Source organism: Coffea arabica, chromosome 11c, assembly GCF_036785885.1.
Source record: "Coffea arabica cultivar ET-39 chromosome 11c, Coffea Arabica ET-39 HiFi, whole genome shotgun sequence".
Taxonomy (NCBI): domain Eukaryota; kingdom Viridiplantae; phylum Streptophyta; class Magnoliopsida; order Gentianales; family Rubiaceae; genus Coffea; species Coffea arabica.
The window spans coordinates 36,606,060-36,630,974 of record NC_092330.1 but is presented as its reverse complement, the minus strand read 5'-3'; the positions used below and the strand labels follow the sequence as shown (position 1 = coordinate 36,630,974).

At 36.9% G+C, this 24,915-nt stretch overlaps 3 protein-coding genes and 2 non-coding genes across 6 annotated transcripts; 3 read left to right on the top strand and 2 right to left on the bottom strand.

Annotated features, from left to right (window-relative positions):
• Positions 1 to 997: 997 nt before the first annotated feature.
• LOC113716137 (acetyl-coenzyme A synthetase, chloroplastic/glyoxysomal) lies at positions 998 to 9,443 on the bottom strand. Its single transcript, XM_027240433.2, has 18 exons — positions 9,002 to 9,443; positions 8,256 to 8,399; positions 7,353 to 7,508; positions 7,132 to 7,254; positions 6,836 to 7,004; positions 6,492 to 6,574; positions 6,054 to 6,155; positions 5,883 to 5,971; positions 5,707 to 5,797; positions 5,391 to 5,504; positions 4,718 to 4,794; positions 4,544 to 4,622; positions 4,372 to 4,440; positions 2,901 to 3,076; positions 2,712 to 2,768; positions 2,456 to 2,546; positions 2,270 to 2,368; positions 998 to 1,350 (listed from the first exon to the last, which is right to left on the bottom strand). Exons 1-18 carry the CDS (start codon positions 9,224 to 9,226, stop codon positions 1,165 to 1,167), a joined length of 2,130 nt encoding a protein of 709 aa, XP_027096234.2. The 5' UTR covers positions 9,227 to 9,443; the 3' UTR covers positions 998 to 1,164.
• Positions 9,444 to 17,607: 8,164 nt separating this feature from the next.
• On the top strand, positions 17,608 to 20,294 carry LOC113717168 (large ribosomal subunit protein uL22y). 2 transcript variants are annotated; one of them, XM_027241857.2, is made up of 7 exons: positions 17,608 to 17,661; positions 17,817 to 17,853; positions 18,005 to 18,045; positions 19,346 to 19,576; positions 19,656 to 19,758; positions 19,842 to 19,909; positions 20,000 to 20,294. In XM_027241857.2, the coding sequence occupies exons 1-7, from the start codon at positions 17,659 to 17,661 to the stop codon at positions 20,039 to 20,041; spliced, it is 525 nt and encodes a 174-aa protein (XP_027097658.1). In that variant the 5' UTR covers positions 17,608 to 17,658; the 3' UTR covers positions 20,042 to 20,294. The 2 variants fall into 2 exon arrangements, with proteins under 2 accessions (XP_027097658.1, XP_027097655.1); XM_027241854.2 differs by having other exon boundaries at positions 17,624 to 17,724.
• On the top strand, positions 18,230 to 18,362 carry LOC113717460 (small nucleolar RNA snoR74). The gene has a single exon (XR_003454388.1). It is a non-coding gene; the product is annotated as a small nucleolar RNA snoR74 (small nucleolar RNA).
• LOC113717466 (small nucleolar RNA snoR135) lies at positions 18,699 to 18,848 on the top strand. The gene has a single exon (XR_003454393.1). It is a non-coding gene; the product is annotated as a small nucleolar RNA snoR135 (small nucleolar RNA).
• A 743-nt stretch (positions 20,295 to 21,037) lies between the features above and the next one.
• LOC113716135 (receptor-like protein EIX2) lies at positions 21,038 to 24,170 on the bottom strand. Its single transcript, XM_027240432.2, has one exon. The coding sequence runs from the start codon at positions 24,089 to 24,091 to the stop codon at positions 21,131 to 21,133; it is 2,961 nt and encodes a 986-aa protein (XP_027096233.2). The 5' UTR covers positions 24,092 to 24,170; the 3' UTR covers positions 21,038 to 21,130.
• Positions 24,171 to 24,915: the final 745 nt, after the last annotated feature.

The following is a 24,915-nucleotide window of genomic DNA, read 5'->3' as shown; positions in this document are numbered from 1 at the left end:
TTATAGGACGAAATTGAACTAGATCCACATCCCCAGCGAGGCAAGCAGACTGATACACGAGAAGCATAACCAACTTGAAGGTGCAAGCTTGAAAGATTCCAAGATAGTGGGGATCCTGTCCCCCAAAACCAGCATTCGCGAGGTTCAGATATTCTAGATTTTTTAGATAACTAAAAGCTGCTGGAATTTGTATTCTTCAAAAGCTGTTTATGCTCAAATCTAGATACTGAAAATGCTCAAGATTGAGCAGAGATGGACTTATATCACCTCCTATGCAGTTGCTGCTAAAATGCAAGACAATCTTTGTCATCAAGTATCTTTGATTCCCAAATAAGAAAGGGTTACTTAAATCAAGCTTCATGACATGGCCAGTTATGTTGTTGCACAGCTCCTTCCCTAGCACAACAGTTTTTGCCATTCAATCAAGAAAGCCGGTCTGCTTCATCAATTAGGCCTTTCGCGAGTTCAGAAAGAGCTTCCCTCTCACTTGCAGTGCAGCTTTAGTTTAGCTAATCTGTTCTAGAGCTAGCAAATGCAAGTTTGACAACCAAAACAGCAGCTAAAATCAGGAGAATGCTGCCCATACATAGGACATGCCACTGTGTTTAGATAAGCTTTTTTGCTTGAAATATTGTGCAAGTGATACAAACTGCTGCAGTTTCTAGACGGTTACATAGAAAAAGAAACTAAAGGACCAAAAACTGGAGGGGACTATAAAGTGATGATTGATTTGAATCAATCGTGTTTCGGCATCTATATCTGCTTCTTGTTCAAGTACTGTTAATTGTTTGGCTTCCCAGTCAATCTGGGGACTAAATACGAGACAAGCCCTTCACTTCTTTCCTTTCCTGTTGACTATAGCTTTAGCATCCAAGCCACAGTTTTTTTAAGAGGATTTTGAGAACCGATCCTGGTACAATACTCATATGACTAATTACTTTTGAGATGTTCACTGCTGAAATAACAAAATTGATTTTGCGTGATAACAAAAAGAACATATATATATATCAAGAATATCGTCATTATTGAGTTGCTAAAAAGTACATAAAAAAGAGTATGAAGCAATTGCAAACAGGGCACGAAAGATGGGAACAAATGTTTTTGTCTCTTGAATTGCATGACAAACTTGTCCTGGGATGGGATGAAGCCAATACTAACATGCAATCAGCAGTCAACGAGTTTGATCAGCTCATCAACAACACTTGGATCTGCAAGCGTGCTTGTGTCCCCAAGCTCATCCAACTGTCTGGAAGCAATTTTTCTCAAAATTCTTCTCATTATCTTTCCACTTCTTGTCTTCGGAAGGCCAGGCGCCCAGTGTATTTTGTCTGGGGCTGCAAATGCTCCAATCTGGTACGTATGATGCTAGGAGCTTAGAATAAATTACCACATTCTTTTGTTCAGGAATTCTATCTTGAGGGAAATTCTTGTAGAAAGACACTCGATTTCATAAAGAATGGAAAACTGTGCTATAAAACTGACTTAGAACACAAGAGGCATTCACCATGGGGGCCTCCCAAACCTCCAGGCTCCAACACTGAGAAAAGAAAAATAACCTTCTTTCTACTTCAAACTAGCTAAGCTAAAAACACAAGATGTGCCCTAACTAGATCCATCGCTTATGTGCATTGAGGAATTAATCTCATACTCCTACATACATAGAGAATTGTAGGACCACTGGGAACTTGGACACATGAGCTCTGCTATTACTTGCATCATGCAGATTCCTGACCATTAACATCCATGTTAGGAGAAACTATAGCTTATGAAGTTGCAGTTCATTTGACTCACTCGATACGTTATTCGACTTCATCACATACAAGACAGCTATATGTACTCATGTATCTAGGTTAACCAAGTAAAAAAGCTTAGGTACACTACATTAGCATAGCAGATGGTGTTCTATTGGCTGCCATTACAACAAGCCTAGAGGGAGATGACTCGAGCAAGATGAACTTACTGCAGTAGAGTGGAAGACCTAAAACCAAGTAATACTAATCACGTGAAGCAATAACCTCTATCCTCATTGTTAAAACTCAGTTCATTGTAGATGATAGAACCCCCTAGATTCATGAGCAAGTAGAACCACCAGAAACCTTGACTGTAAGGTTTGTTTACCAGGAGGGGGGGTGAGGGGTTTCTGAGTGAGAGATCCGATATCCTAATGTAAGGTAGCTACAGCATTTACAATGACTTCTGAAAAAACACATAGCACTGGGATATCGCTTTCTTCAAGCTATGGATCAAGAATGTTGCTTCTTAAACGTACCTGGTTTCTCACTGTTAGTATAAGACTTCTTCGCAGATCTTCACTGTATAGAACACTTTCTACTAGGGTAACAAATGCATATATGCCCTGTCCTTTGACCTGACAGCATTGAATCTTTTAGCCATAGGAAAGTGATGACATTTTGTACATCAGAAACTCAGGAAACATGTCATGAAGAAAACGTACCTCATGCTCAACACCAACAACAGCAGCTTCAGCACACTGAGGGTGTGAAACTAGAGCAGATTCCACTTCAGCAGTACCAATGCGATGTCCACTATATATGTATGTATGGCATTAGACATTCAAACGAACATTTGACAGTACATAACCCAATAATTAGTTAGCGAAAAGTAATTGTTGTGATTGAATCATGCCAACAGTTAACCAATTTAGCTGCATCCTTTAAGCGAAAAGATGACTGAAAGTTAAGAAAGTTTACCTGACATTAATAACATCATCAACTCTTCCAGTGAGCCAATAATAGCCATCTTTGTCCCTAATGAATTCAAGGCAACATAATCATATAGCAGTACTTGGAACTTAAGGTAAATACATAAATGATCTATGAATTTATTAATGCTAGTGAAGATGTCTGAACATGGTAAACAAGCGTAGAACAGTGAACTACCTGGTGCAGCCATCGCCAGTAAAGTAATAGCCAGGAAATGCACTAAAGTATGTAGCTTCATATCTTTCATGATCTCCATAAAGAGTTCGAAATGCGGATGGCCATGAGCTTTTCACACACAAATATCCACTGCACTCGCCTTCAATTTCAGCACCTTTTTCATCTACTATGACAGGCTGTAACAATATTAGAAGATTATATAACATGAGCTTCCTTGGCTTCAAACTTTCAATACAAGGATTGCTTAAACGATGCACCAAAGAAGCTATGGTAAAAAGTCAGTTTTTTTTTTTATTTTTTGTGCTTGCCAATTGTTTAGAGAGTAAAGCTGCAACTGGCTGCTAGTTTAAATATTTAATAGGAAAAGGATTTTGGAATCATAAAATCAGCACAAGCTCGCAAGCTTTTACATAATAATGGATGTAAATAATTCATTTAATTAGATTTTCCATGTTGGTGACATGGCAAGTTGGTGTGATTGTAAAGCAAATTATTACATTTCTTATAGTCAGAGTAACTCAGGGAAAAAAAACATATTCCTGTTTTCTAAGGAACCTGAAATAGGAAGAACAAAGATCAAATCGAATGCAAGATTGCCATAGGAGGGTAGTTTAGTTACTGAAAGTAGTCCTGTTTCTAATCAGGTGCAGAATTGGATGTTATCTGTAGGATATACTGTCAGTTATCCTGAGCGGATTATATGCTGGATAACTATTCTAGATGCTATTGAGACTCATGGAACTATTAATCCCAGGACAAATAACCCTGTATTCCCCATGAACTAAATGCGCCCATATTCATAAGATTTGGATGCTACCAATTCTTAAGAACTAAGCAAACTTCAAAGCTAAGTGAACCAAGAAACATAGAAAGCAAAGGCTAATAATTTGTGGAAGCCAAGTCAGGAATGACAGCCTATAGAGGATGTAAGCAGATATCAAATTTGCTATAACATCTAATCAATTTGATTCCTTTAGAAATCCCAAATTTCTGATACTAGTCCACATGAGCTAGAATGACTTTATAGCCTGTAATCCTTACCTATTTCAGTATCTTCTGAAATTTCAAAATCGCCCTTCAAACTCTAACACTCTTGTCAACAAATTATCAGACTGTAATACATTAAAAACAACCTAAATTATATCAAGTTAAACCGAAATACTAAAAGAGCAAGGGTTTCCAGAAATCCGTCATTTCTGGTATTCACCAGGCAGCGCTGTTCTTATCTTTGCATTTGCATCAGTAAAAATGTCTAGAAATTCAACATCACTCCATGGAAAATTTGAACTTTCAGTAATGATCCAATTAGAAACCGGATGCAAAGAGCAAATAACTATAGGATGAGCAAAATCACAATTATCCTCCCACTTTACACATGGTTGTATGCTAGAATACTTCTTTTGTCCTCCCCATTTAAGAGGGCGTAGCATCTGAGGTAGTGTCATATCATATTATAGTTTCACGTGTGTACCTGAACTCCAAAAAATGGAAATGTAGCAGAACCAGGTTTCTGAGGCCATGCTCCAGGCAAAGGAGTAATCTGAAAGTTGACAAAAGTGCTACATGTTAGACACATACTGGTTTTCCCAGGCAAACACCATGACACAATCATACAGCAAAGAAGAAACTATTCAGAAACATGCCATAAAACCACCAGTCTCAGTTTGCCACCAAGTGTCAGATATAGGGCACCTTGACTCTCCAACTACATTAAAATACCACCTGGCACAATTAAAGGTCATTGACAAATGGATGATAAACAGGTTTGGAAACTTTAAATAATTGGAAATAGCATATGGCATTATTTAGTCACAAACCTCCATGCACTTGGATTGATCGGCTCACCCACACTTCCAAGCACTCGTAAGGACTTGCGTGAATAACGGGTGACGTACTGTGCACATAGATGGAGGAGGAAATTAAGATTAGTAACATTAGCATACATGTGAAAACAGGAGGAAATTGAAAAGAGAAAAAATGGCTTTTCTCAAAAAGTAAATGCTATTATCCATATGGAATCTAGACTGTTGCAAGAAAAATACCAGAATTAAGGTCATAACTATTTTAACAGGATCAAAGGCAAAAATATATTTTCCCTCTTGGTAAGCCCCAACCAGTAAGCAAACCACAGAGACCAGTCAGATGGTTTTTATGCATCCAGCAACCAATTAAACTATCAGGCCAAAGGCATTGTAGTGAGTTTGTCATCATAGAATGGTGATGAAACACAAAATGGAATACTCAAGAAAAGAAGACTGTTATGGCTGTAACTTAGCTTCAAAGTTTTGATCCTGAAGCAAGTCCCTCAATGAAGCCATTGCCACTCAACTCTCAAGTAACAAATATATCCAATATAAAGAGCAAAGCAAAACTAAGACAAGCCCCAGAAATTGAATATGAGATGACTGGTAAATTTCTTCCAATTACAAGTTACGTTAAACAATATAACCAGAAAAATGGAACAGGACAACAGTTGATTGTATTCCTTGCCTGATCTCCCTCACGCATTAGCGACCGCACCAATGTGGGGGCGGTGTAGAATATTGACACCTTGAATTTGTCAACAATGTCCCAACACCGCCCAGCATCTGGATAATTAGGAGCCTGCAGGAAATAGAAGCCGTGTTACTAAGCATGCAGTTCTACAATCCTATTTCACTTACTTTTGCCAATCATTTTGTTTGTCCGGATGTCAAAGCAGTACTGCACACTTACAAGAAAATCAATGAAATGAATAATAATTTTTAACCTTTCACATTCCACATATGAAGTAAAAAAATTAATGTACAGGTTTCTAAAAGATTACCCCTTCAAAAACCACAGCAGTTGCTCCATTTAGCAAAGGTCCATATGTAACGTAGCTGTGCCCAGTAATCCAACCACAGTCAGCTGTACACCTGAATCAAAATTGTGGCCAAATATATCAGCAACCCAGCCCACTTGTAAGTTTGCCTAAAAGGTAAAGTATTAAATTGTGAGTACCAGTATACATCTGATGGCTTGTAGTCAAATGCATATTTGAAAGTTGTTGCAGTGTATACCATGTAGCCTCCAGTTGTATGCAGGACACCCTTAGATTTACAGAAAGAACATCTTTATAGACTAAAGCATAAAAAGAACTGGAAGTATTAATTTTTCAGGATATATTCAGACCTTTGGCTTTCCAGTACTCCCGCTAGTATACAGGAGGAAAAGTGGATCCTCTGCATCAACCCATTCCACAGCACAAGTAGTGGGGTGTTTAGGAACAACATCCTGGAAACAACATAGGATTTGCTCAAATCAGTGCAGAGAACGAGTAATTCAGAATGTAAAAACCATGAATAGCATAACAGATGGATTTAAATGGTTATTTCCAAGAGCTATGATTCTCTTAAAAAGCAGGGGGTAGACAATAGAGTATCAAATTTTTCTCCAGTAGTAGATATCCAAAGAGGGGTAACGTTAGACGCAACTTTAATGTCCAGTCAAAATCGATTGCGGATGCACTAAAAGTGCAATCAGAAAACTGCTAACTACATGACAATGACACATAATATTATGTGCAAGAGTACCAACATATCATTTATTGCGGCATGTTTGCCTCCTAACCTGCCACCATATATCTCTTCCCTCTTGCCACTTTGTAGATTCCCTCTTCATGGCTGATTCATTTTCATATGTCAAGCAAACGTCTGCAATAAGTAAATATAACATGCTACATAAGAAAGTATGCACTCTAAGAGCTTCAGCCAATAAGCAAAGTAAATGAAGAGAGAACAAAATCAAGAAATCAAGAAATAAATCCTAGATTCTCATAGATAAAATGATCCACTTCAAATAAAAGAAGCATTCTATAACAGGATATCGGCTTTATGTGTTCCTATAATTTGGGGGAAAAAAAAGCAATAGTCCATTTATGACCGATGTCATAATGCAGCAGCTTAGTTTCTAACCCAAAGGATTGCCATTTCGGGCAGATTCTGCAAGGGCAGCATCAACAATGTCCTTTAGATAGATAATCTTGGAACCTCTTCTAACAGCATTGCAAGTTATGACAACCTTGGGTTTGCAATCCATGATTCTCTGGGCGAGTGATTCAGCAGAGAATCCTGCAAATACCACCTAACATACCAAACAGACAATCAAGAAAACTTGGGATTTCAATAATAAAACTCCAAGTTGTACTAGCATCATCTAGCTTCAGAAAAGTAACAAATAGAGGATTAAAAGATATGGGTTTGAGTTATACAGAGTGAACAGCACCAATGCGACTGCATGCAAGCATAGAAATGGGTAGTTCCATAAGCATGGGCAAGTATATGACCACAGCATCTCCCTTGCGGACACCAACATCTTTTAACCAATTTGCAAGCTATTGGAATGAGAAGGAAAAGCCAGGAAAGCGTCACATGGGCTAAGATCACAAGTCCTTAGGAAGAAAAGTAAAGGATAGAAGTGATATATAAAGACCTGACAAACTCTAGCCAGCAGTTGTTTGTAAGTTAAGGTGCCATCAAAACCAGGTTCATTTCCTTCCCAGAAAATTGCAATTTTGTCACCATCTCCGGATTCGATGATTCGATCCAAACAGTTGTAGCATAGGTTGGTGATTCCACCTTTGAACCACTGTATTCAGTGGCCACATCCACAGGCAGAAAAGAAAAAGGATTAATTACAGTTTACCTCCCGAAACTATATCGCACGTGGGCTTCATTGCTCTGTACCAACTAATAAGTAGTTTACCAACTTTGAAAATTTCCTTTTGTGGCATAAGTACAAAGATGATATAGATTCTTCTTGGGTGAATGTTTCCTAAAATGTTAGTGTAAAAAGTATTTTCACACAAACTTATCTACATGTGAATTTTTGGCATACTTAGGCTACCACAATATTGTTTGTTAAGTCTTTTTCCTATCTATTTTATTTGGTTATTGAAAAGTCATTGAAATAACATGAAAAAGGAGCAGTACAATCTAATTTTTTTTATTGGATTATTTGTTAAAATAAGAGGATTAATCACTAAATTGGTTGAGTAAAATAGAAAGATCCTAGAATATTCTTATCGTCAAGAATGAGAAGAAATAAAAGATTGTGTTAAAATTCATTACTACTAAAATCAGGCATCATACACAACCTCTGCAGGGCATTTTTATTTATAAACACCTCTATCATCTTTTTACATTTATTTATATTGGATGGATAAACAATCTATGAATTTTATTTAAGGGGATAATTGCAAATACTATGCAGGATTGGGGGTAACAAAAGAAAAGGGAATTTTTAAAAATAAAAAAGACAAAGAAATTAGCGAAAGTAATGAGTTGAAAGAGATAAAAAGAATTAACCAAAGTAAAGGATAAAGATGGGATGGACCTCGATATTGATTTTGCCTTTACGAATATCAAGATTCTCAGCGTAAACCTGTGGGCCCCATCTCTCTTTCCAGAAAAACCCTGAGGCCATTTCTGACCAAAATCCTGCGGGGTCCTCGATTGACCTTGCATACGTCTCCAAGTACTTGGATGATAAATTTGCAAAGAATTAAAAAAAAAAAAAATCAGAATCTCGGCAAAATTGGACGGAGAGTCCATGCCTATCATTAGTAATATTAATTGGTGAGGAAAATTTCAAATATTGTAGTTGAGATTTATCACATTAACTAGGTGTTATTTGGATGGTCAATGGACCAGAGAAATTGATGAGATAAAATTTAACTTTTTCAATTTTTTTCATTTTACTGAAAATGTCATGCTGCACATTTTAAAATGTTTTTAAATTTTTCCGACCTTAACAAAGATAAAATTAGATCTTCTTTTTTTTTTTTTCCGATTATTGTCCTTGCTACATAATATCACTATTAAAGCGCTATTTCTTAAAAAAGTTAAATACTCAAAGAGTCGCTAATATCATAAATAAACCATTATTTTCACAAGGAAATAAAAGATTCTAAAAAAAAAATTAAGAGATGATAACTTTAAAAAAAATTGACAAAAGTATGGTGGACAATAAAATCAAACAGAAAGGAGCAATTGAGTGGTAGTGGAAAATGGAAGGAAGGATTGAGACATAGGACTGAGGGGTGGAAACAGCGGAAAGTCCATCTTCTTGAGTATTACTACCTTCTGGGGTGAAGGAACGTGAGCCTGCATGGAGAAGGCCTCGCTGGGGAAAACCAGATGATCCTCCTCTGAAGCTAGAGACTCCCCCAGGATGACGGCATTCAATCTAGATATTGGACCGGCGCCGGAGGGCAGGGTGCTCATCGACTCCACATGGCGCAGGTGATCCGACGTCTTCAAGGTAGTCGTAGAACAACCGTTTGCGGATTGGGTTTCGTCCTCCATTGACCCTGCAACTGCTGCCGCTGGTGGTGGTGGTCGCGGCAATCCTAGCTGTTGAACTTCGAATTGCAAGAGATGGGAATCTCCACATGCTAATTTATATTAGTTTGTACTAATCAAGATCCTTGCGATATTCTTGATTATAGTAATAGAAGCATGGAGTGTGACAATTAATGATCTTAGTTGTAGTTTTCTTGATTATAGTAGTCATTGAGATACTCCGGATATTGTTGCTGATTATAGTGTTAGTCGCAGGAGCATGTATTAATTAATTACCAATATATTATTTAGGGCAAATTCCACTTTACCCCCCTGTGGTTTAACATTTTTTTTTTTACATAACTCTCCTATGGTTTCAAAAGTTATATATAACTCCCTTATGATTTAGATTAAAGTGTCAAAGTGATGGGAATGACCATTCGTAACGGAGTCACCTAAAATGTCAAAAATACCCTTATGTAAAGTTAAAAATTATTTATTAACTAAGGGGGGTTATGTGTATATTTTGAAAATTATAAGAGGGTTATTTGGTAAAGTATTAAACCATAAGGGGGTTATATAGTAAAATATAAAAATCATACGGGTTAATGTGTCATGTATTTATAAGGGTAATTTGGACATTTTTAGAAGTTCCGTTACAAGTGACTATTTCCGTCACTTTGACACATTGATCCAAACCATGAGGGGGTTATGTATAGCTTTTGAAACCATATGGGGGTTATGTAAAAAATGCTAAACTACAGGGGGATAAAATATAATTTGCCCTATTATTTATAGTATTAGTAGCAATTACGATGTACATTTTTTTAAAAAAAACTTTTTTTTCAAGAGGAGAGTAGTGAAACCTAAGAACGACCAGGGAGAGAGGTAGGACAGGAAATTTGAGTCGAGATGTACATCTTGATATTGTTGACTATAGTATTAGGAGGAGGAGTTTGAGAATTACTACTCTTGATTGGAGTAGTGTTGATTATAGTAGCAATTGAGATGCTCGAGATTCTGTTGATTATAGAATTAGTGGCAGGAGTAAAATTAATTGCTATTCTTAATTGTAGTTGTTGTAGGAATTGAGATACTCCTATAGTATTGATAGCTGGAGAGTAATAATAACTACTCTTAGTTTGAAGGAGTGTTGCTCAACAAGCTGGGGCTACCCTTCCCTCGTTTGAAGGAGTATGCTAACAAGTTCGAAAATTGTACAGTACAATGATATAGTAAAATGCGTCAATCGTTTTTCATTTTAGAATGTTAGCAAAGAAAAAGGCTTTATTAAGAACAAAATTTTATGAAGGTTTTCTAAACATATATTCCCACCACTTTTTAATTTATCAATTGTCTTTTGATCCCATATATATTGCATCATAAAAAAAAATCGTTATATTAATGACAAGTTTTTCTCCCAAATAATCTTTAATCCAATCAGGCTGAAGTTATCTTTGATCTTCATTTTCACAATTGTCCCTTCCTAATGTTATATTCAACATTAAAATTCACATTTTGCTGCAGGATAAGTTTGAAAAAGAGAATCAGCACCGTTATCCTAAGTACTAATCTTAAAAAGATTTTTCTAATAGGTGTCCCATGGTGACTTGTTATTACACCTAATTTACGTCAAACTTACTATATGACACACATATTCATAGTTGTTGCGTTCACTGTTTTTAGACATTCTTCCATATAAATAACTCTTTTACCAAAAAGAAAAAGAAAAAAAAAAAACTAACATTGGGGGTCCTCTTAAAATAGGGACATTATAATGGTCCACTTGAACCATTTTACATGAAGGGCCCATTTCCTTGTGAGAGGGGTTCATATAAACTCAATTTACATGCAAAATTCTCCATTAAAAAAAATTAGATCACTGAAAAATGAGAAATTTTTTTAGATAATATATAGTCCGTCCATCCCATAAAAATATGCCAATTTCTTATTTCACACATAGATTAAGAATTGTTAGGTGTTATGGTTAAACCAAAGAATTAGTTACACTGGTTGGCTAAGCCCAAAGATATTCAGTAGTGCTTTTATTTTGACGGCTTCCCTCTGGTCGATGTTTTATATAGCACACAATGTCGACGTAATCAGTTGTCTCACTAATTATATTTTAAAGCTTGCAGTTGATTAATCTAGCATCAACAACTATCTGAAGAAATATAGAATTTAAGGCTACAATTGAAGTTTCAGAAATTGCAAAAGAGCAAAATTGAAGGGTCAAAATATATCACAAAAGTTAAAGAGTACCAGTTTTGGATTCCTCCTTTTATGCTTTATGCATCGAATTCCTCTTTTTTTTTTGTTTTTTATTTTTTATTTTTTAATCTTATTCATCTCCATTTCCTGATTTCTCCCGTTCTTCGCTTTTTAAGTTCCCCTATTTTGATTATATTTTGCTTCTTTTTTCTTTATTCACAAAAAAGAAGTAAAATGGAAGCTATTTTTTTTTTTTTGATCTTTTTCTCTTCCCTTCTCATATCTTCCTTCTTCGTCATTTCCTTCTTCCTTTCAAATTAATTTTAGGTCTTAAGATGTATTTTTTTTTTTTTTTTTTAACATCCACTAAGAGCGACTTAAAAAAATAATCATACCAATTTTGCTGTTCATCAATTTTCATAATATTAGCAACTCAGCAATAGTAACCATTGCTTTAGGATAGCCAATATCACCATAATCACACCCTTAGAACAAGCCATTTTGTTTAGGTGCTAGAAGAACTTTGCCTGGAAGATTGATTGAGTGAATAAATTGCTAAAGGTTCTTCATCGTCATTTAGAGAAGCAACTAAAAATGACAAAAGTTTTTTTTTTTTTTTTTTGGGCAGGAGGGGGGGGGGGGGGATGACATGTAAACTGATGATTGAATTGAATAAGCTGTGATTTTGCATCTAAAAGTTTGAAATTTGAGTTTGCTTGTTTTATTACTCTGACTAGGCTGCTGTGTATTCTTAATGGTATGAAGAAACTGGATTGTCGATGCTTTACCTCTGATTAACTTGACAGATTGGTGAGTTAAGTAGCATATCTTTTCTAGGTAAGAACTGCGTTTGCATTTATGAGAAGAAAGATTTTCCTTCTGGCAAGCTTTTGACCATCCTCTTTTCTTTTTCTTTTTTTTTTTCTGTGCTGGAAATTTTTGTTGTTCCTCTAAAAAGGAAGTGGAAATTTTTTATCGATATTTTCTTATTTTACAATTAGATGAATAATACATTCTAGATGAAGTCCGATAACATTACAACTATAATTGATGATGCATGTAACATCACTCAAGCAAACTTCTCTTTTAGCAGTGCAATTTCTACCCATACTTTTATTAAACAAGTTCTCCAGAAATCTCAAAAATGCATAGCGCCATGAGTTGTTGAAATATAGGACACTGAAAAATCCCAAGAGACCAACAGCAAAACCAGCATAAAACCAATAAAAATCAGGCTCCTTGCCACCTTCTTGATCACCACATTCTCCGGCATATGATTTACCATCGGATTCAGGGCAGCTGTTTTCTAGCGGTTTACCGCAAGGTCCACTATTTCCCATGTAAATGGACGGTTGACCAATGTCTGCAGATGATGTCCGGATGGAATTCGTCCAGTTAGCTTATTAAACGATAATTTCAGCCAGCTCAGAAAACTTAAGTCTGACAAACTTTGAGAAATTGAACCGGAAAGCTCATTTTTGGATGGATCTAGAGACTGAAGTTGCTTCAAGTTCCCAATGTTTTCTGGGATTCTTCCACTTAGATGGTTTCCAGATAAATCCAAACCCTGTAATCCAACAAGAGTCATTAGCTCGACAGGTATTTCTCCACTTAATTTAATTTTTGAGCGCCCCATGAATCTAACATATCGCACATTACTTGAGGTGTAATTGAGATTTCCACCCTTAATGAAAGCTCTTCATTGTAATGTAGTAACATTTCGAAATATGTTGAAACCACAACTTCAAGAAAACCGATTCAGAGTCCAATTGTGTCAGTGTCATTGCAGTAAAGTTGGTCACACATTGAGGTATATGTCCAGTTAAGTTGTTGTTTTCCAATTTCAAAACCTGAAGAGATGATAATTTGCAGAGGCATGTGGAAATGTCAGTCACCATGGAAATTGTTGGATTCAAATACAAGGTACTTCAGACTCAATAGCTGCTCACTCAATAGCTGCTCACCAAGAAACTTCAAGTTTTTGAAATGTTTCTAACGAGGCTGGGAGCTCCCCAGTGAGATTGTTGCGGTTCAAGTGCAAAGATTGGAGAAAATCTGAATGTCCCAATGAAGTTGGAATGCGCCCAGAGAGACTATTGTTTGCTAGATTTAGCACACCAAGAAATCGAAGCTTATCAATGCAAGAAGGGATTTTTCCGCATAGCTGGTTGTTCGAAAGAAGAGCATGTATGTTGCACAAAAAATCAGGGATGGTACCATTTAGGTGGTTTTTACTGAGTTGAAGCATTCGGAGAGTATCCAATGTCATGTTAGTCTCAGGGTGTGGAATTGGCCCTTTCATTGAGTTGCTTTTCAGATGTAATTCAGCAGTAAATGTTGGAAACATATTCAAAGGCCCATCGAATTTGTTGGACTCCAAATGTATACGTCGGTATCTAAAACCACTATTTCTGCTAAGCTCCATTGGTGTTCCGTTCATGTTATTATAGGACAAATCCAAAAATTTGATACCAGAACATATCTTATCTAACCAATCTGGAATTGAATCTGGGATGCCTGTATATGACATATCCAGATATTCAATTTTTTTCTGAGACTTTATCCACAGAGGAAATTTGGCCCCAATCTTGATGGAAACCATTCCAATATGTTGGAGTTGACAAGGTGGAACCCATGAGAGATTGACATTCAATGTGAGAATATTTCAGTTGCCTGAGTTTGGCAAAATGCAATTCACGCAGCTCCCCACTCATTGGATTCTCGGATAGATCCAAGTGTTTTAACCTAATAAGCCTCCAAAAGTGAAGTTTACCCAGCTCCCCGTTCAAGGCATTTTGGGAAAGATCCAAGTGTTCTAACTTAGTAAGCCTCCAAAGCCATGATAGAATGGTACCATTGAACCCATTATAAGCAAGATTGAGTTCTGTGAGTTCTCTAACTTGCCCAATCACACTTGGGATTTCGCTTTGTAATTCATTCGACCTCATGTCTAGTACTGAAAGAGAAGTTGGGTTGCCTAGGCAAAAGGGGAGTGAGCCTTGGATTTGATTATAACTCATGTCTAGATAAACAAGATTGTTCAAAGTGCAAGCGTGGGTAGTGAAGTACTACTAAATTTATTAACTGAAAGATCGAGTTTGGTGAGAGAAGTCCACTGCTGGAAGCTAATAGGAGATATTGGACCATAGAAATAGTTGAGATCAAGATTGAGATGAACAAGTGAAGTCACATTAAACAACCAGAGAGGGATTGTGGAGTTGGTACAAGATGTGATATTAATATGTAGAAGATGAGAAACAGGATATACACCACGAGTTTGTAATGACAATGACGACAAGAGAGGAAGCTTGTTCGGTGCCTGTAACCAATCTTGGGCTTTCTCCTAGGCTCACCCCAGAGAGTTTCAATGTTTTCAGAAAAGAAAGACTAGTGATCCATCTGAGACTTTTTGTAGAGAATTTATAATAAAATGTGTAAATAGTCCATCTTTCAGATGCATCACCAAGATGGAGATGTTGTAAGGCTGAGAGATTTCCTAACTGGGGAGGAATTGTCCCATTGAAACCTGGAATAGAAAGGTTGAGATACCTCGAAATTTTCAAGAATCCCAGAAAATTTGGGATTTGAATCCCTGCAAAATTATTCGAGCTTAGATCCAAGTAATGCAAATGCTGCAGTTTGGTTAAAGAAGGACTTATATGACCTTCCAAGCAGGTTTTATCATAGATAGACATATACTGTTGTGAGTCACTCGACATCCATAGATCAAAATATTACGCAGATCAAGTGTCATCACATGCCCAGTATTTCTGCAGTCAACTCCTTCCCATGAACAAAGTCTTCTCCTGTTTGGGAAGCCAGACGATCTGATTTATCAACCAAGCCTTTCTTAATGTCGAGGAGCGAATTTTGCTCACTTTCAATGCAACTTATATTTGAATATGATCTAGCAGGAGAACAAAACATAACATAGTGAATTTAGTGATATTGATCATATCTTTACCAGCAAACGTGCTAACAAGCTCAATGAGAGAAATTTTTATTTTCTATTAATGTTTTCACACAAGATTCATGAAAAGGTTTGAGTGCATTATGGATTTCAATGTTTGAATGGGAGCATAGAATTATGGATTTCAAAAGTTGCAAAAATGTCTTGTAGTTACTGTAGGCAGCTAGAAATTTTTCCTTCTTCCTGGAAATTGTTCTCTCTTTTCTCCTTCTATGCTAAAAATTTCTTCAGTTGCATGGCAAAGAAGAATGCAAGTCTTTTGTGCAGTACCGAGTACCTCATACGAGATTCTCTGTAGAAGGATTAAAAAATTTTCATTCTCATTTTAATGTGCAAAATACAAAGCCAAAAATTCATGTAAAACTAACTACATGAATTGGTTTTTAAGTGTTCTTCATATAACTATTCTATATTGACAAAGTCTCAGACCTTTGAGTTCTTTGCAGATAACGTTAGCAGAATTCAACAAGAACAAATAAATCTAGATATATATGCAGGTCTGCATTATCAGAGATCGAATATACTGACTCTAATGCATGATAAATTTCTCTCAAGGAACAAAAAACATTCTATATAACGTATATGTCCCGAAATTCCGGCATTAAGGATCGTGATTACTACTTTTGCGTTTGTTTTGACCCCAAATTTTTTTAAAAATTTTTCGATTTATAGGATGCCATAGATTGGTAATAGGATGGTAAGTTTTATATCGGGGGTTTAACTTAAAACAAATCAAAAGATTGACATTCAACAATTCCACTACATATTAACGGCATTCTCATTCTTATTTTGATACGTTATTGTTTTATTTTTCTGTGCATTATTTCTTCGTTTTGGCAACAATTGAAAACAGTTGTAGTTAAAAATCATGAAAAATTAGTAAGGTTTCTCCTAATATCACTTAACACCCCTGATGTTTTAAAAATAATCACTTAGCTCCCCTAGCAATTGGAAAAATATTATATTAACCCTCACTTGATACATAATTCACATACACTTGGCATGGGGTAACATGTGCTGCACATTTCCACCGATGCTACAACTTTTTCCACCCTTCCACCGGTGCAAGTCTTCTTTGAATTGAAGTAAACGAACTGAGGCCACCTTTGTCCCATAAAGGGAGTTTAGTTTGGAGAGATTTGCACCCCAAATGAGAATTTTCTGTTGTTGCATTAGTATTTCAATTAGAAATTTGGAATCATTTCCATGTACTCTGAAGACACCATACTATTTGAATCTTAGATTTTTTTTTAATTCTCTGGTTTTAGATGGCAAAATCAAGTGAAAAAAAATAAATATGGATACATTTCTAGCGTCGAAGATCAAACTTATTAATACATGATAACTTTCTTCTAGAATATGAAAAACATACATGATAATTGGAATGCTGGAAAAATACAAATATTTAGGATGATAATGAAAATCAACATTTGCTTCAAGTTTAAACATGGAAAAATTTGTCCTTTTAAAGTTTAAACGTATTGCGCTGAATCATTAAGTATTCGTCCAATGATCCAGGAGAGTTTGTATACTATGTCGGGGGTTCAAACCTCTATAGTCTCCATACAAAGTTTCTTTAGGCTTCTCATTCTTCGTAGTGTAAGAGTAGTATAGATTATTACTATTGTTGAAAAAAGAAGAGCGCTGAAAATCTGGGATTGAAACAAATGTTTTCTTTTACCACCTAATCCCATGCCAAAGTGGTTAATTTTAACTCTACCATCCCCAAAAGACAAAAAAAAAAAAAAATCTCTACCATCCCAGCTAAAATGACATCTGTATCCATATAGCCAAAGCAAACACGGGCAAAACAAAATTTCTTAGTGAAGGGCACTACCGGGCCTTGATTCTCATAATGCATCGGCAATACACCTAACCCACACAAAAAGCCTGATAACACATCATATGGGCTATTGGCCCACCACTATTGTCAAATAGGCTAATAAAGCAATCCTCGCATAGCCAGCCTAACACCCACACAAATTTGACCGTAAACGGTCCAAAGCCAAAGTCCATAGAACTGAACAGACAAGATAGTAAAAGGGTCGTTGGAAAAGGGTAAATCAGTAATCTAAACTAAAATAACCCGCTTTAAAGGTTGTACTCTCAGCTGCATGAATGATTTACTTGGCATTCGAAATTACTAAAAGACTCACCCACTAGGAGACGGACCAAAGTAAAACTGCCCAAAGCCCTTTTTTTGTTATATATGTAGGAAAAACCCTAGCAGGAGTATTCCCTTCCGTTTCTGCCACCCGCCGCTGAAGCTGGAAAGATGGTTCGCCCGCCCCTCTCCTCCTCTCACAGCTTCTTCCTGCTTTTTTGCCTTATAACAATTTGCGTAATTGTTGGTTTCGTCTTTGGTTTTGATTTTTCATGTCGAATATGCTCGAATTATAACAATTTTTTTGGTACTTTGGGGTGCTTTTCCAGGTGAAGTACTCAAGGGAGCCCGATAACCCTACCAAGTGTAATTGCTCTTTTCCTGCCTCCCTTTTTTTTGTTTATTTGTTTTAAGCTAGATTTTGACTTGGTTTTACATTTTTAGATTTGTTTTAAAAGATTTTATCATCGATTTTTAGGCTTTTGTGCTAATTTTGTTTAATTTTTTTTAAATGCAGCCTGCAAAGCCAGGGGATCTGATCTCCGTGTTCATTTCAAGGTATGGATTGTTCTCTCACTCTCTCTCTCTGGAATCACTTGAACAAATGGATGCTTTGATCTACTTATTTGAAGGCCATTTAGTTCTTTTCCTGCTCTATATGTATGTTTTTTTTTGGCTATTTATTGGTCCTGGAGGTTCTTCTGGGGTTTTTGATTGGACTTGTCGGTAGTATAACCTGATGAAAAAAGCAGGGGCCTGTTGCCGTTTAATGTGAATGGGTCTCTCGTAAACTTCAGGGAAATAAAACTTGGCATTGTTATTGGGTGAACCTCTTGAGCTTCATGATCCACGGTTCAGTAAACGATGGCACATTTTGATTATATAGTCGTCTTTCTTTGATTATTAGAACAACCCAAGGAAAACTAGTGTTTTCTACTGACATTTGGTACGATTCAGACTAGCTTGTTTGTCATGGATGTTTTAGTATTAATTTCTTAAATTGATGAACGGTTGTAACCTTGTTTTCAGCTCTCAAAAAATTAATTTTGAAATAAAGAAAAGCTGGCAGAATGGGAACGTTCTGTCCCTTGGTATGTGGGGAAGATAATTGTTTAGTGAATGACAAGTCCCCGTACCTTTCAACCTAACATACTTTTATGATTCATTTTGATGTGGGTTGGGGTTTTAGTATCCACATCTCGGTGTTATAGAAAGCAGGGATTGTGTGTATCGACGTTGTGCTAATTTGTCATTGCACTTTGCTCGAAAGAATTCTCTGCGATATGATTTTTTTTGGGAAGATGGGCAGTTGTATTTCATTATCTTGTTGAAAACCTTCAACAATCATCTTCCTGACATTATTATATGTCCATCTTGCTAATCAGACTGGCGTTTGAAGACAAGAAGTAAGCTTCATGTCTTTATGAGCTTTTTCGATCCTTGGCGAACGTCAGTTGCCTTCAGAATTTCCTGGGAGAGTGGGATATTGTTGATTTAGTTTTTGATTGAATACTAGTGGGAATGATTAATAAGTTCTAGTGGGCATTTCAAAGTTGCAACAAAATCTGTTGGATCCACTATTATGCCCTATGTTCCTTTTTCTACAACTTTATTTGTGCTTTGATGTTGGTTTTTTTTGGGGCTTAGAGATGCAAATCTTAGTTCCTGTGGTATTATAGTTGTTACCTTGCTAGAGTAGTATGCGGCTTTTTGTTTTCTTTGGAACAGTACATAATTCATGATGTAAAATCTGCCATATCCCTCAATGGTGCTACTTTGTTATTTGGTCTGAATCCTTAGCTAGTTCTTATCCAAGTATACAATCTGAAAGACCGTCTGTACTCCTGTTCTTTAACAGAACACAAGGGAAACAGCGCATGCCATCAGGAAGCTGCCTTTAGCGAAGGCTAAGAGGTACTTGGAGGATGTTTTGGCCCATAAGCAGGCGATTCCGTTTACACGTTTCTGTGGAGGTGTTGGGCGTACTGCTCAGGCCAAGAATAGGCATTCAAATGGACAGGGTCGCTGGCCTGTTAAATCTGCTAGCTTCATTTTGGATTTGCTCAAGAATGCTGAAAGCAATGCAGAGGTTTGTCCATGCATCCAGAAGTTGTAATCTAAATTTCTTTGTTTTGTACAACTTTGGCAGCGGTTATTTTATCCTGTAGGTGAAAGGCTTGGATGTGGATTCACTTTTCATTTCTCACATTCAAGTGAATCAAGCACAGAAACAAAGACGCCGCACATATCGTGCCCATGGAAGAATAAACCGTATGTCCGATAGATGATTTTTTTTCAGTTTTCTGTTCTGTCCATTATGTCTATTAACTTTAGTGTATGATCTTTTTGGCCAGCCTACATGTCTTCCCCCTGCCATATTGAGTTGATTTTGTCCGAGAAGGAAGAGTCTGTCAAAAAGGAGGTAATGCATACGTAGTTATATCTTTTTGTTGTCTGTATTTTCTGGAGCGTTTCTCTTCGTGGCTAAATTTTTTTTCCTTGTATTTTACAGCCTGAATCACAGTTGGCCACCAGCAAATCTAGGAAGGCTTGAGCTATATGTAACGGTGCTTTCATTGGCAATGGCTTTAGGGGATTCTACAAATTTTGAGGCATATTGTTACTTGATGCTATTGGAGGTTGCAAGACAAGTTTTGCTAGTGTTTAAATTCAAAGAGTTCATTCAAACACATACTTTGACTTGTAGAGACAGCTTTTTGTTCTTCATGATTGTCGTCTGGCTTTGTTTGGGTTGGATGTTATGGTAGTGTTGGACTATTTATCAAGGTGCACTTACTGGCTGTCTCTATTATGCTGTCACACCCCTAGGACATGGCAATTTGTTAGGTGCTGGAAGAACTTTTGCAAGCATGATTGAGTGATCGAATTGCTACAGCAAGTACTTAATACATAGTGTAAGTAGTTATAGCCCAGCATGGCTGTTATAGGCGTGGCGTAAAATTTAATTGCCTGGTTTATCCTGATTCATAGAACAAAATATGAATTTAGCCAAAAGGGTCAGTGTTCTACAAAATCTTTAAACTGGTGGTTCGTTTATGATGCCATTCTAGAGGTAGAAGAGTAACATTTGAGGGGAAAAAATTGCTAAAATATGCTTTTAATATTTTGAATTTACTTTAATCTCAATTTAATATTATTGTTGAACAATTTAATATTGTAACATGTAAAACATTGGCATCCTTCTTTCTTGAAAAAGGGGAAAAAAAGGGCGTGGGCTAACTCTGATTATTCATACGTCTTCTCTTCAAAACAATGAGACATTTTTTCATCTCCATTGAATTTGAATGTTTTATGACTCTAATTAGACTGCATGCATATTTTTAATTGTACGAAGAGACTGCATTGTCCCTTCTTGACCTCCGATTATTTTAACAGATTGATGAGTTAATTAATATATCTTTGCTAGTTAAAAACTACATTTGTATTATAAGATTAAACGTCTTCCAAAGCTAATGCTCTCTGTGTTGCGTTGCTTGGTCGTTCCTGTATTTTATAAGAAATTTTGGTCGTTTGGCTGCAAGCCAAAAAGGAAGTGGAAATGCCTTATTTATACTTTATTATTTTACAATAAGATGAAGCATACATCCTGGTTTTCAATAATTCATGATGCATGTAAAATCAATCAACCAAACTTCCTTTTTAGCAATGCAATTTCTACCCATACTTTATTCAACAAGTTCTCCAGAAATCCGAAGTATGCATAGCGCCATGACTTCTTGAAACATAGGACACTGAAGAATCCAATGAGTCCAACAGCAAAACCAGGTCCCAAACCAGCATAAAACCAATAAAAATAAGACTCCTTGCCATCCTCATGACCACCATCAGATTCTCCGGCATTTGATTTACCATCAGGGCAGCTTTTGTCTAGCGGTTCACCACAAAGTCCACTGTTTCCCATGTAAATGGTTGGGTCGTCTAATGTCTGCAGATGACGTCCGGATGGGATTGGACCGGTTAGCTTGTTGAACGACAAGTTCAGCCAGCCCAGAGAATCTAAGTTCGACAAACTTTGGGGAATTGGACCAGAAAGGTCATTTTTGGATAAATCTAGAGACTCAAGTTGGCTCAAGTTCCCAATGTTTTCTGGGATTCTTCCACTTAGATGATTTCTAGATAAATCCAAATCCCGCAATCCAACAAGAGACATTAACTCGACAGGTATTTCCCCACTTAGTTTATTTCCCGAGAGCCCCATGAATCTAACATATGCCACATTCCTCGAGGTGTAGTTCAACATTCCTCCTTTGATGAAAACTGAAAGATCTTCACCATCATCAACTACACCATAGCTTATATTCAGGACAGAAACCCAGACATTAATACCTATAGAGTCCAATTCTGCCGATATCATTGCTGTAAAGTTGTTAAAACAGCGAGGTATATGGCCAGTTAAGTTGTTGTCTTCCAAATCTAAAACCTGAAGGGATGATAATTTGCAGAGGCTCACGGCAATGTCACCGTGGAAATTATTAGATTCAAGCACAAGGATCCTCAGACGAGATAGTTCATCCCCAATCCAAGACGGTATAATGCCTTCCAGTCCATTATTTCCAAGATCCAGGTGCTCCAATTTTTTCAGATATCTGAGAGAGAATGGGACCATCCCTGTAAAATTGTTTCGGTTCAAGTGCAAAGACTGGAGATCAATCAGATGTCCCAATGAAATTGGAATGTGCCCGTAGAGACTGTTGTTTGCTAGATTTAGCGCACCCAACGTTTTAAGCTTACCAATGCATGAAGGGATTCTTCCAGAGAGCTGGTTGTTTGAAAGATCCAGGACAACAAGCATTTGTAAGCTGCACAACGAATCAGGGATGCTGCCGATGAAGTGGTTATCACTGAGATCTAGTACTCGAAGAATATCCAATGTCATGTTAATGTCGGGGTGTGGAATAATCCCTTGCAGTGAGTTATTTTTAAGATACAATTCAGCAATATCTGTTGGTAACAATTGCAAAGGCCCCTCGAATTTGTTGGACTCCAAAAAAAATATTTTGCGAAATTCATGACCACTGTTGCCTTTGCACACGGGTGGTTTTCCCATCATGTGATTGCCGGAGAAATCCAAATATTTTATACCATGACACACTCTCTCAAACCAATCTGGGATAGTATCTGAGATGCTTGCATTAGACATGACCAGATATTTGACTCTTTGCTGAGTTTGAAGCCAGAGAGGAAATTTGGGCCCTATCTTGATGGAATCCATTCCTATGGTGTGAAGCTGGAATGGTGGGACCCACGAGGAACTCACATTCAGAGCAAGGAGAGGGGAGGATAAGCGTAATTCTTTCAGTTGTGCGAGTTGGGCAAAGTGAATGTCACGCAACTCCCCGCTCAATGGATTGCCGGATAGATCCAAGGATTTCAACTCACTCAGCCTCCAAAGAGAGGATGGAATGGTACCATTGAACCCATTCCAACGGAGATCGAGTTCGGTGAGTTCTCGAAGTTGCCCGATCGCACTTGGGATTTTGCCTACAAACTTGTTAAATCCCATGTGCAGCACGGAAAGAGAAGTTAGGTTGCCTAGGCCGAAGAGGAGCGGGCCTTGGATTCGGTTAATACTCAAGTCCAGATGGACGAGATTTTTGAAAGTGAAAAGTGGATCGGGCAGTGAAGCATTGAATTGATTGAAGCTGAGATCGAGGTAGCTTAGTGAAGTCCAGTGCTGAAGGCCGTTAGGAACTATTGGACCAAAAAAACTGTTGTCACTAAGGTCGAGATGAACGAGTGAAGTCAAATTAAACAACCAGAGAGGGAACGTAGAGTTAAATCCATTGGAACTGAGGTCAAGTGAGGTAAGAGATGTGAAATTAAGGTGTGCAATATAAGGAAAGGAATAAATACTACAGGATTGTAATGTTAATGAGGATAAGAAACGAAGTTTGTTAAGTGCTTGAAGCCAGTCTTGAGCCTCGTCTAGGTATACCCTAGAGAGGTCCAAATGTTTTAAGGAAGAAAGACTAGTGGCCCACCGGAGACTCTTTGTCGACAAAGAATGACGACTTATCCAAAAATTAAAACCTTCGGATTGGTCACCAAGATCGAGATATTCTAAGGTTGAGAGATTTCCTAATTGCGAAGGAATTGTCCCATTGAAACCTGCACTAGAAAGGTTGAGATATCTCAAAATTTTCAAGGATCCTATAAATGTTGGGATTCGAATTCCTGCAAAATAATTGGAGCTTAAATCCAAGTAATGCAAATGCCGCAGGTTCACTATAGAAGGACTTATCTGGCCTCCCAAGCACATTTTACCATAAATAGAGACATAATTTTGCGTGTCTCCATTGAAGTATCGAGTAGAATCAAAAACAACGTTATTACGTAGATCAAATTTTACCACATGTCGAGTGTTCTTGCTGCAGCTAACTCCTTCCCATGAGCAACAATCTTCTCCCATCCAGGATGCCAAGCGATTTGATTTGTCAATTAGATCTTTTTTAAACTCAAGGAGAGCTCTTCGCTCGTTCTCAAAGCAACTCACGTTTGAATATGCTCTTGCGTGGCAACTAAGATCAATTCTACCTGCCAAAAAAACAAACCATAACACAATGAATGGAGTGAATTTGATCATATTGTTACAAACTAACAGACTCGATCTTCAGAGTTTTTTTTTTTTTTTTTTTTTTTGCTTTTCTTTACTAATCAATGCTTTCACACAATATTCATGAGAGGTTTTGAGTGCGTCGAGCAAAAATCAGAAGGCCCCTACTTATAGGTCGAAAGTTGCATGATTGACTAATTAATCACTATTAGTCTTTTTTTTTTTTGGTCGAAATATTAGTCATTGCAACAATTTATGTCACTATTAGTCGTTGCAACAACTTTTTCCTTAGCGTGTGGAAAAAAATCATGTGGAAAAAAATGAAGAATAGATGCATCCTTAGCGTCAAAGATCAAACTTATTAATACATGATAACTTTCTTCCAAACTATGAAAAACATACAAGATAATTACAATACTGAAAAATACTCATGTTTAGGATGATAAACAAAATTAAAAACAACTTGGCTTCAAGTTTAAATCTGGAGAATTGTCCTTCCTTTAACATGTGGGCCGTCTTAGTTTTGAAGATGGACTGTAAAAGTTCTTTATACGCAAAATTGAAAATTGGAGTTTCGCGTTTTGTGCCCGCAGGCCGCCAGTCTAAGAGCAATTTTATCTTGATCCAGATTAATTACTTGACAATTATAGATCTTTGGCCAATAAAAATGCTCTATATATAAAATTATGGAATTCTAAACTCGCTAATTTTATATTAAATACAGTTTAAATAAGGTTAAATATTTGTAAATTACTTGGATGGGTGCCCATATTTTTTTTATATATATTATATGATAGTAATATTAAATCATTTGTTCAGAAATGTTTATGCAACGAGAAATAGCACTAGATTTT